General features: G+C 36.6%; 1 protein-coding gene across 1 annotated transcript in view; it reads right to left on the reverse strand.

The window, feature by feature from the left end:
• The window catches only part of LOC138919977 (ATP-binding cassette sub-family D member 2-like), a 129,993-nt gene that overhangs the window by 112,771 nt on the left and 4,394 nt on the right, over positions 1-12,828 (reverse strand). Inside the window, exons 3-5 of the mRNA XM_070246836.1 lie at positions 11,208-12,563; positions 9,484-9,664; positions 904-1,025 (exon numbers count right to left, since the gene is read on the reverse strand). Of these exons, the coding sequence (XP_070102937.1) occupies positions 904-1,025; positions 9,484-9,664; positions 11,208-12,236 (1,332 nt within the window). The 5' untranslated portion in view covers positions 12,237-12,563. The remainder of the gene's footprint in view (positions 1-903; positions 1,026-9,483; positions 9,665-11,207; positions 12,564-12,828) is intronic.

A 12,828-nucleotide genomic window follows, 5' to 3' on the forward strand; every position in this document is an offset into this window, starting at 1 on the left:
ATGCTCTGGCAATTTATATTGATACAAAAGCCACAAGAGTAATTAATAGTGAGAATGTCTGTCCATGGGAATATTATGTAACATCTGAACTGAATAAAATGATTTCCAGTCTTAACACTGTGATATTTGCAGGTCATTACCATTCTTTCAGCAAGTATTTATTGACCACGTACAACATTCCAAGCATTAAAATGGATATTAAGAATGTAAAGCTGAGTAAGACAGTTCCTGCTTTCCACTCAGGGCCTGGTGCAGGGGATAGTCAATTACAATGTGGTAAAGCACCAGGTGTACTGTGAACACAGAGAAGGTAGAGCCAGACTCTGCAACGAAGGCGGAAAGAAGGTGGAATCACAAGAGGGTTTTAGAGGTGGTTGGTGAGGCTTGACTTGTCAGGAAGGATGAGTAAAAGTTTGCAAGGTATATAAGTAATATTATTGGCTAACATTTAGTGACTGCTTAATATGTATTGTTTTAAACATTCTACATGTATTAACTCACAACAACCCTACAAAGTCAATGCTATCATTATCCTTATTTCACAGATGATGAAACAGACACAGACAGGTTAAGGAATTTGAGTAAGTTCATATAATTTGTAAATACTGGAGCAAGAATTTAAATTTAGGCACTCTGGCTCCAGAATCCACACCTAGGGGTGTGGTTTTTTTTTTTAATTAAAAACAAATACATCATACTATAGACAGAAAAAGAGGAGTTATAATTGAAAGTGTAAAAATTAAAGGGTATTAGCAGCAATATACTTGGGAGGGCTGCCTTACTCTTAGCAATGTTTGGTAGAGAAAAATGTTTCCAAAATACTAAGTATATCTTGTAATTTACATTTTGCTTGATTTTCATATATCTTATTTTAATCAAATTGATGATGAGAAATGCAAGTACCTCTTTGTATGAAGACATAATCCTTTCAATAGCATCAGCTCCAGAGGCCAATAAAGTTCGAGCAGTAGTAAAGGCTTCTGTCCGTTCACTAACCATAGCTTGTTTGGGGCCATCCTCTAGATCTAAAAGCAAACTACAAAACTATTGAGTTTTTTCAAGTAACTAAATGTTTTATTTTATACAGATGAAATTATGGCCAAAACAACCACATGTAAATTTTTCATTAGTACCAGCAATTTCTTAGAAATTTAATGAATTATTGAAAATACAATATTTGTACGAGATTTTATTTAAAGCTTTCTTTTGTTTCATTATTTTTTTAGAAGGAGACTTGGAACAAAAGTAAGTCTATAGGAATTATGACTATTTTCACTTAGCATTCTTTTAACTTTTTCCAAATTCAACTCCCTGCCCTTATTACAGCTAGGCAATCAAATACTATGGATTTGGTCAATAAAATACTACTAATAGGAATACAAGCAAATATTTCTAGTGTAGTTCCTTTAATAGAAATGCAAGTTAGCTGACCCTCATAATCCAGCCTCTGTCTACCTGTTTCAACCAACCCTCACTCTACAGTCTAGCGGCAGCCCAAACATGCAACACTCTATTTATCCTCTGCTATTTGCATACATGATTTCTTCTGACTTCAATATACTTCTCTTCCTTCTTTGTCTAGCTCTTTCTTCAAGAGTTAACTCTTTAGTAAAGGTTTCCCTGGAAACTTTTGCTGGCCTTTCCAATGGACTTTAAGTTTCTTAAGGGTCAAGAATGTGTGTTTTATTCTTTATTCCTAGTACTCAGCAGAGTCTCCAGCACATAGTACTCCTTAATGTGTATTGAATGGATGCATGGATGCACGGATGGGATGGATAGATGAATGAACATCCTAAATTACTGTCAATGCAGAATTACGGTTAAGAGGAGTCAGACTAGGTTTGAATCCAGGCTTTACTACTTATTGGCAGGTAGTAAGGTAAGTAGAACTTGCCACTTATCCTCTCCATGCCTATTTTCTCATTTGTAAATGAGGGAGACAATAATACTATCTCAAACAATTCTATCTCAAAGAGTTGTTTTAAGGTGAAATACAAATGAAGTGTTAGTCTAATCTATGGCCTATAATAAGTTCTCTAAATGTTAGCTGTTATTATTTTCTCTAGTTATTATCGCATATCTATTTAATTTAGTCTCATTCTTCAAAATTGTTCTCTCCAAGTCATTATTTTAATCTTTCCAACAATTTGAGTCTCTATCTGGCCCGTCTATAGATTATTTCCAAAGTTCTAAATTAAATGCTGAAAATTAATGAAGAAATTAGAGTGATATAGATAGTCATAGTCTAACTTTGATATTTATTGTTCTCTGACTTATCTCAGTGCAAAGGTTTTTTTTCTCCATATCAGTGCAAATATTTAACTTATGCCCTATTATGACTACCAGATAATTTCATATTTACTTGCTCACAGACAGCTCAGCTGGGTTTGAAAGAGATCCACGCATAATATAAGGTAAAATGCACTCAGCAGATATTTACTGAACACCTAGATATGCAAGAAATTAGGCAAGGTGCTATAGGACATGCAAGGATAAATGTGATTTTCAGACTCTTTCCTTAGGGAGCCTACAGTTTGGTAGGAGAGAGAAGATAAGTTCCCAAATAACTATGCAGGGCAGCCTATGAAGAGAGTCAATGGGAGGTGTTTAGAGGAGGCAAAGATCATTTCTTGCTGCAAGAGACAGGAAATGCTTCATGGAGGAGTAGACTGTGAGTGAGGCCTTGAAGACCACATATAATTTCAATAGATCATAAGTATAGTATAAGCAACAGGACAGAGAAGGGAAACTTCAAGCAATGCCAACTGAATGATAAACAGCTTGATCAAGTTACAGCATGGGTTGGTGTCAGGCACTGATTTCACCCGAGTATGAGAATCACCATGAGTTCATGGGGCCCTTTTACAATAGTCTAGGGGCCACCCGGTGGCCGAATGGTTAAGTTCCTGAGCTCCACTTTGGCAGCCCAGGGTTTCGCTGGTTGGGATCCTGGGCGCGGACATGGCACCGCTCAGCAGGCCACGCTGAGGTGGTGTCCCACATAGCACAGCCAGAGTCACTCACAACTAGAATATACAACTATGTACTGGGGGGTTTTGCGGAGGAGAAGAAGAAGAAGGAAAAAAAGAAGATTGGCAACAGTTGTTAGCTCAGGTGCCAATCTTTAAAAAAAAAAGAGGACAAATAGTCCAATGTGGTTCCTCCTAGCCCTACTATTGTCACTGCTCTAGAGGACTCCTGTTAGCCCCCTTGAAGTGAGTGAGTTTCCCTGAGGAATGAAAAAAGAAAGGCTTTGAGTGCTGGTATAAGTGAGGAGTGAAAAATGTGATTGAATAAATAGATTGGAAACAGAATGTAGATATTCTTACATTTAAATGTGTGACAAAATTTAGATAGACACAAAAAAATTACCGAAAGATTCTCAGCAAGCTACCAAAATAGTGAATTGCTGAATCAGTTAAAGCACTAAGAATAGTTTTGGCTCATAGAGAATCTGGCTGGTGATCTAAAATAATCATGGGATTTTATGAATTTGGGTTAAAAGCGGTTTAAATAGTAGCTTTTACTGACAGTCTCTGTTAAGAAGTAAAAACACTAGCACAGATGAACTGGTGTTTGACATGGCATGGTACTTTCCACGTCGCTTTAGCAGATTAATGCCTATTGGGTTTTCTTCGTGCTTTTAGCAACAAAATTACAAATAGCTCTGGACAGATTTCATTTGACTTTTATTCTACGGATTGTTCTTTGGAAAGTACTGTGAGAGCAGTGCCAGTAGTATTTTGCCATGCATACAACAGCCAACTGCATAGCCTCTGTGAGAAGGGTACATTCCTCAGTGTCAGAGATATAAATTCATGACCTAAAGCACTCACCTATTTTGTATCCCAGATCAACACATTTTATCTTCCTCACCAAATATTTTGAATACGTTGTCAAAAGTGCCTCACTTAAGGATTTAATATTTAACATTATATCTTCTCATTTTACTGCTATTTTCAGCTCTGCTAATAAAAGGATATATTGAAACACGGTCACATCTGTTGCTATTTCACTGAAAAGGTGAGAAAGGATTTAAAACTAAGGTTATGTAATACATTTGTCAAAACCCATAGAACTGTACAATACAAAGGGTGAATCCTAATGTAAACTATGGACTTCAGTTACTAATGTATAAATATTGGTTCATCAGTTATAACAAAGGTATCACATTAATACAAGATGTAAATAACAAGGGAAATTATGGGAGGAGGGGAAATTTGGGAACTGAACACTTTCTGCTCAATTTTTCTGTAAACCTAAAACTATTCTAAAGAAAATAGTCTATCAATTTTTTAAAAATTAAAAAAGCAGGCTACCCTTCTGTACTTTTTTCTTTGGACTTACAATCTGAGTTTATTTCTTGTCATTTATGTTTTATCTTTGCCACCTTGACAAATCTCAATCTTACCCTACCTCATACCATATATAAACATCAATTCTAACTGATGATCTTAATGTGAAATGAAAAACCAATAAATTTCTAGAAGATAAAATAGGAGAGGGCCGGCCCAGTGGTGCAGCGGTTAAGTTGGCACGTTCTGCTTCTCGATGGCCTGGGGTTCGCTGGCTCGGATCCCGGGTACAGACATGGCACCGCTTGGCAAACGCCATGCTGTGGTAGGCGTCCCATGTATAAAGTAGAGGAAGATGGGCATGGATGTTAGCTCAGGGCTAGTCTTCCTCAGAAAAAAAAAGAGGAGGATTGGCAGTAGTTAGCTCAGGGCTAATCTTCCTCAAAAAAAAAAAAAATAGGAGAATAACTCTATGACTTTGGGTGACGCAAATATTTCTTAAACAGGACAAAAAAAGCACTAACAACAAAGAAAATGATTGATAAATTGAACTATCTTAAAATTATGAACTTCTCTTAGACACTTAAGAGACTGAAAAGGCAAGAATAGAGTGGGAAAAGAGATTTGAGTGTGTGTGTGTGCGTGTGTGTGTGTGTGTGTGTGTGTATCTGACAAACTACTCATTACAGAATACACAAGAGCTTTACAAATGAACAAGCAAAAACCAGATAAGCCAGTTTAAAAATGAAGAAAAAACTTATCGGTACTTCATAAAAAAGGCTATCCAAGTAGCCAATAAACAAATGAAAAGTGCTTAACCTCCTCAGTCATCAGAGAAATGCAAATTAAAACTACAATGAAGCACGCTTATACACTCATAAGAATGCCTAAAAGGAAAAAGACTCACATCAAACATTGACAAAGATGTGGAGCAACTAAAACTCTCATACGTACTGCATGATACTATTTATATAAGGCTCAAAACCCAGCAAATACTAATGAATGATCGGTAAAATGCCTGCCTTTGCTGTGGCATGGGGGCAGGGGCAGGAGGAAGTGGGGATGGGGGTAGGAGGTTGAAGATGAGGATAAGACTGGGAAGGGGTTTCTGGGATGGGAGCTTCTAGGATGAAGGTAAGGTTCTGTTTCTTCTCAGTGGTGCTTACGTGTATGGGTTGACTTTGTGACAGTTCACTGAGTGGTACACTAATGATTGTGCCGTTGTGGGCATGTATGTTATACTTTAAAAATTATAGCTCCTGACACGAATAGCTAATTACAGCTAAAAATTATGTCTTTGATATGTACTGATAATTACTGTGACAATAATTGGTCAACAAGAGAGTAGTCATATGTAAACTGACCCAAATACAAAATTATATTTCAACAATTTGGCATTTGAATATGAGACATACTCCTGCAGCAGGAGCTATGGAGATCATCTTGTTGGAAGTACATTTTAGGAATAAAATATCACCCATGTTATGAGGGTTATGGTAGAGTTCAGTTCCATTCCTAAGAGTGCTTTCAGTTGCTACTTCTGATGTGCCACCTCACGTTAGCAGATCACCAACATGTGGACGCTACTGGCAGTGCTAGTGGCTTAGGTGCTCTCTTCACTGCCTGTCAGGTGTCTGTGATAAGGTCCGGCAAAAGGGACCTATAAGTAGCTTTCCCTGGCCTTGCCCAGAACTGCTTTTGATATGAAGAGAAGAAAAGTGGCCTATAATATTAAAAAATTGAGATACAGCTCCCAGGTAACTATTTTCTTGACATAATTTCAGTCTTTCTCTTAATACAAAGCAAAGAAAGGGGTAATGTCCTCTAAGAAAATATAATAGAAACTATATATAATTAACTATTTCAATGCCTCTATTTCAAGCATTAGCTCCCACGATTGCTTGGTCTCAAACTAAGTTAAGTCCCTTATAGACTAAGTTCCAATATAGCTAAATGGAGGTAGCGTGATGAAGGTAAGAAAAGTAACACACTAGGAATCACATAATGTCTTCTATCCTTAGTGCTTCCACTAACCATCTGTGTGCCCTGAGGCAAATCTGGGGCTCCAGACTAGATGACCTCTAAGCTCCTCGTATGAGTGAAAATGGCATGATTCCACATGCAATTTTGTAATGTGAACTTGAATATAAACATAATCCTGTCCTAACCATAAGATTTCACTTGAAGTTGTAGGTGGGTGGTATAACAAATCTACTACAAAACTATTTTTCTTTTCTCCTCCAAAAAAACTATGCAGGCTCTTCCTCCTATCTGCACTTTTACCTCTGACTTCCTAATCACTTTTAAATGTCTTGCTCTCTTAACAACAATAATCGTGCCAGCAAATGTCTATTGAGCATTTTTGATGAAGCAGGCATTGTTCTAAGTTTTACACATGTACTCTTCTTTAATCCTCCTAACAACCCTGCTATAATTTCTCCCATTTCAGAAATGAGGAAATTGAAGCACAAGCAGGTTAAATGACTTGCCCATAGTCATAGCCTAGTAAGCAAAAGAGTAAGCATTTGAACCCAGGCAATCTGATGCCAGAGCCCACATGGTAAGAATAGAATAAATATTAACAATGATCCACCTGAATTCTTACTACTTGCTGAGAACTGTTTCAAAGCACATTAAATACATTATATACAATTTCATAATTCTGTAAGATATATATTACTATACCTATGGTTAAGAGAGGAAAACTGAGGCATATAAAGTTTATGCAAATTTCTCAAGGATGGATAACTACTAAATAGCTGAGTCAAGATCTGAACAGTGGCCTGCTTCTTTATTGTATTGTCTTTTTTTCCTCTATCCTACTTTTTCTCCCTTTTCTCTTTGCCATTCTTCTCTCATTCACCCACTTTTTCCACCTAGTTTTGCTTTAAAATATACAGTATCATGTATTTAATTCATCTCTAACATAAGGGACAACTCAGGGCATAAGTGTAAATTAAGACTGAAGATTAGATTAGAATATATGATATGTAATTCCAAGACCTAAAGCCTCAAAGATATATCATTATTTAGAAAAAATAATTTTGTATGAGTAAAACGCTAACAATATTTTCATGTGTTAAATCATTGTAGGTCAAATGTCTTTAGTAAATACGTACAAACATTATAAGCGTATATATAGTAACATTAGAAATTACAGAAGATATTGAAGCACCTTCTCATAATAATGCTGTCATACGAATTTATTTTTTTCTTCTATGAAATTCTTATACTGCTTCTCTTTGTATAAAATCCTCTTTTGAAAAGAAGCTTTAAGAATTACTTTATTTTACTTGCATCACTGTGATTATCATAATTTCAATCTGAAATTTTAATGTTGTTTCTTTAATTTAATATGATATTTTCAGGATTTATTTTTAAATATCTTATTACATCACCCATAGAAATAAGATTGTTAGATTCTTTGCATACACTGTTTACTTCTTACTGGTCTCTGTGGGGTTAATTTGTCACCATTAATAGCTGCATTTTCTCTGCTCTATGTTGAATACTCTGGGGTTTTGTAATAAGACCCGTGCTTCCAAGCACTAAGAGAACTACACCATGATCTTGTCATTGGTGTTGTCTCTATACGTTATATACGAACCTTTTAAAACATCCATATACTTAGATCCACTATGAATATCTGATAATTTTGTTGTGTCTTACTAAAACTAATCTCAAGACCATAAATTTTTGTGTCATTTTTTTCTCCAATACTTTTTTGAAAAAGCAATTTATTTTATCTTATAATGAAAGGATTATGTCTAAAAATACTATTACTAACAACACCTTATTCAATATAAACTTTTTAAATGATTTTTTAAAAAATGAAACTTTGAAAACATAAAAATAGATAAAATTCAGTTTCCCAGTGGTCTAAACACAGTATTAGACAGTTGAGTTGTGGAGTATATTTGGTATATCTACAGTCTTATCACATGGGATTGACAAATTCCAATTTACTAAAATGAACAATTTTAGGTTAAGAATGACTGAAATTTGACAAGTTTTTTTGTAATAATTGGTTAAAGCATTGAAGCACTGTTTCAAAATATTAAAGTATAGGGTAATTCTTTTACTTGTTTTTATTAGATGACTTCAAACAAATAACTTAATTCTTAATTCTACACCAAAAATAGCCGTAAAATAGTGTGAATTCTGTTACCTTATTCTCAGTGTTGCCTTTTGTTTCCTAGGTAATAATTGTCACTCTGTATCAAGAACGTCAAGAGCATGCTCTGTACTTTATAAACATTATTCTGTTAAATCCTCCCAACAGTCCTCTGAAGTAGCCTTTCCAATTCTCCTTTTACAGATGAGGAAATGGAGGTTCAGAGTTTAATTAACATGACTAAGAGGATACAGGCAGGAAGAGGGAAAGCCAAGAGTTGAGCTAAGCTCTGTCTTACTACAAAGCCCATGCTTTTATTTAGTTACTTCAACACTAAGGCCAATTTTGACCAAGTGGTTTTTAAAGAGAAGGGGGAACGTTTTATTTTGGAGGAAGAGCAGAAAATGCTGCTACTTTAATTAACTCCCCTTTGTCTCTGCCCATTAAGACCCAAACTCCCATCTCAAGTATTACAGAACGTTTTAATATTGTTCTTGTTGTCCTTATCTTTCTTAGTTATCCCAAAGATGAAAAATGTTGGTAAAAACCACTGGGGTGGTGATAGCTAGAATTAGACAGGGGCAGCTTGACAACCCCTACCCCCACAATGCCACCAAATCATGCTACATAGGAGGTTTATCTATGTTACCTACAAGTAGAGGAGATCTCCTTCCATGGTGTGAAGCACTTCCTAAAACAATATTCCTAGTTGCCTAATGTAGTCAACCAACTCTTCAAATCACAAAACAGGGCAGATCCAGTTATAGAATATTTATAGACTAAATACATGGGATGTGCAGAACTGAAGTTTAAAACACATGGAGAGAACTTACACTGCTTTTCAAGATATTAATTTGAAATATCTCACAACTGGAAAGGACTTTTGAGCCACTTATCTCCTTTCACATTGCAGGTATTATTATTGGATGTTGCAAAGTCTGCCTTTGTTTCTGACCATTAATGACCACAGAAAAATGGCTACATATTCAGTTTCACTCACACAAAACCAGCAGTGACACCTTCAAGAGAAATAATCCTAAACATATATTGAAGATTAAGCATAAATGTCATTACCACCATCTGCAAAGCCAGTTGCAGTGATAATAGGTACAGCCACCATAATCAGTCCACTGCTGCTCCAAACATACTTCATCAAGAACTGCTCTATCATGATGTACCACAAACGTTTGGATAAAATGAGGTTCATCTGATCGGCTAAAGCTTTGTAACTTTTCTGGAGTTGCTTCATTTCCACCTATAGAGGGAAAAAGAGGCAAGAACCCAGCATGAGTTATAAAAGTAAATATTGTATGTCTGAAGGCTTTCTTTAAAGATAGGTACACATTATTTTGTTTTACTTAGTATAGTATGATCTATGATTCTAACAACTAAAAAATACAGATTAATATAAGAATGAGTCATTATTATTTAATTTGGTCACACCTATATTATTGAAAAAAACCCATGATGCTTAGTAAATATAAAGTACATGTCAGTGATTTATAATTTTTATTTCAAAATTACATGCATGAGGTTAAAATTAAACGATATTCTATAAGACATGAGTAAACAATGTTAGAACTTTATCCTTCTTGATCACACCAAAAATATTTGAAAATAAACACATGACACACATATGTGTAATTAGATTCCATTTTCGAACTAACTCAATTTGCTGGATTTTGTCTTAAATGCCGGAAGCCTACAGCATGGTATAATTTAAATCACTGAGTTCAATGATTCAAGAAGAATCACAAGTCAATATGACTAATACAACATATAAGGACAATTTTCAAGGGGGAGTAGAAGTCCTAAATTTGCTTTAAATTTTCTTCTTCAGATTCCTACTACTGTAAACGTTTGTCTTGATAACTAATGATGCTTCAAAAAGTAAATAATTCTGCTTGGGAATTAAAATACCATTTCAACTTAAGAATACCTGAATATTTCATTTGTACTAAGTCATTTGTATTAAGATTTCAGATGCATCACCTTAAAAAATTTGGTCGTATTTAATATTCTGAGGTTACTTCAATGCTCTGGAAGTTTATGTAATTAGGCTAACTATTTTAGGGATCTGCTTAATGTCGAAAATCTTTAGTATTCAGAAATAACGTTCTGAAATTCCTTTTCTCCTCCTCATTTCTTCTCTAATCTTAGCTTTTCTCTCAAAGCCAGACAAAATTTCATTTCACTGCCTCTTTTTATTTGTGTCAAACATGGTGCTGAACATTAACTAAGAGTTGGAAATGCCATTTGTGAGACACACTCTCCTGCACTTCTTAGGACTGAGGACCCTCCATTGCTGACCAGGCATGCAAAATTGTTAAACTTGTCTTTCATGTAAAAGGACAGGGTTTTTTTTCCTCTTAAAAACAAAGGGCCCTCAATAGTAACAACAAGAGAATACCATCCTAAATTTTCCATCTCAATGGACATGTGTTTACTCAGTTTCCAAACACATTTTCTTCTAATGTTCTACAACCAATTAGGATTTAAGTTTTAAGAAAATGCTTCAGAGATAATTCTGAGCATGTTTGGGTAACTGAGGCTAAGTAGACTGAGTGCTGAAAATTTTATTCTCATGAAACTTTAGAAAAGTTTGCACTCTATAATTCTTTAACAACTTGTGAGTAAAAAGGGTAAGGAAGCATACATTCTAGTACAGGTTTAGATGTCATCGGAGTCTAAAACGCTAAAGAAGTGGGTCCATCAACAGTACAACAGATGGTATCTAGCACTGCAGTGGCAGCTCGAACAGTCTCACATTTCACCCATCATCTTAATTTCTATCTTACCTTATGTCCTCTGTAAAAGGCAATTTCTTCAACCTTGGCTATAATTCTGGAGTGCACATACTGCAAACAGCCTTTTCTATGAGCTTCTTCAGCCACCAATTTACCAAATTTGGGAGAGCAGGCTTTCAACACTGTAGCAGTGGCATATACCACAAGCCCTGCTAATAGGGTGGGCCCAATTGGGCTAGCTCCTCTGGATGGAGCAGTCTGGATGAGCGTATAGGAGGTCAGGATTACATCTAAAATAGGTTTGGTCAGATTAGAATACAAGTGAGCCACAGATTGGGAGAACATCATAATATCCTCAGTAAGAGACTGGTCAGGGTTTGCCAGCCTCCCGTCCATACTGATCACCTTATAATAAGTCTGATTTGTAAAATAGGTTTCACAGGCATGGTCTACTAGGCGAGTTCTGAAGGCCAAAGCCAGTTTGCACTCCAGGTACCTTATCGCACTGTTCACAGAGGCAGCAGGGATGGCAATCATAAGCCACTTGAGTAATTTGATGATGAAAGCCAGTTTGCACTCCAGGTACCTTATCGCACTGTTCACAGAGGCAGCAGGGATGGCAATCATAAGCCACTTGATTAATATGATGATGAAAGCCCGAGGCTTCTTTTCCACAATGCTTTTCACGATTTGTCCATCCAGACCAGCCACATAGATAGACAGAAATGTTCTCGAGATCAGAGCCACCGAGTGGAGGCAGAGCCACCCTGTTTCAGTGGTCACAAGTTTTGGAAAGAGAATTTTCCGAAGTTCTAGTAGCTGTTTGAAAAAATCTGCATTCACTCCAGGCGAAGAATTTTTACAAGTGGTCTCGGTGCAATGCAGTATTTCTCTGTTCTCTGCAGTCGGGTAAGCTGCTTCTTTTCTCTTCCTGTGGCCAGATTGCTTTAAACGCCTGCTAATGATGGGATAGAGGGTTTTCAGAGCATATGCCGCAGCCACCAGGCAGGCAGCCCTTTTAGCAGCGCTAGATCTGGTCCATTTCATTAGATCAGCTGCTGCATTTAGCATATGTGTCATTTTCCCAATTACCCAAACCGGCTTCAAAAAGAATTGGTTTTAAAAGATCATGATCCACCAGAATCCCCAGCAAATGTTTCAGAAAGTCCTACAGGGTTCCATAGTCCGCAGCATTTCTTCTCTTCTTTTCTTAAATTTTGCTTTTGTTTTTTTCAATTTTGTTCTGCTGTGACAGGTGCAGCGGAGCTCAGACTCCACTGCACCTACTGAGGATGATTCCCTCAGAAGCTCAAGCTGCACTAAGCTGCCCCAAGCTCCTCCCTCACAGGCCCCTCATTGGCTGTGAGGATGGTGGGACCTTGGAATCCTCGCCGCTTCCCTTTGAACCTTGAAAATGAGGAGAAAGCAAAGCGAATTACATCCTTAGGCAGGAGTCCAAAGAGTTAAATGTCTATTTTGGGAAAGGTCGAATCAGGGCAGCTGCGGGCGACAAAACCTGCCCCAGCTACTGAGCATGCTCAGCGTCACTTAGAAACGCACAGAAGTTTCAGAATATACATCACTCCTCTAAGGTTTTAGTAGATACCACAAGGGGAAGAGCAGAAAGAAAAGGAAATTTCCAAGCGCTATAAAACGAGATGAGGCAGAAGGA

The sequence above is a fragment of the Equus caballus genome, chromosome 21, assembly GCF_041296265.1.
Source record: "Equus caballus isolate H_3958 breed thoroughbred chromosome 21, TB-T2T, whole genome shotgun sequence".
Lineage (NCBI taxonomy): Eukaryota > Metazoa > Chordata > Mammalia > Perissodactyla > Equidae > Equus > Equus caballus.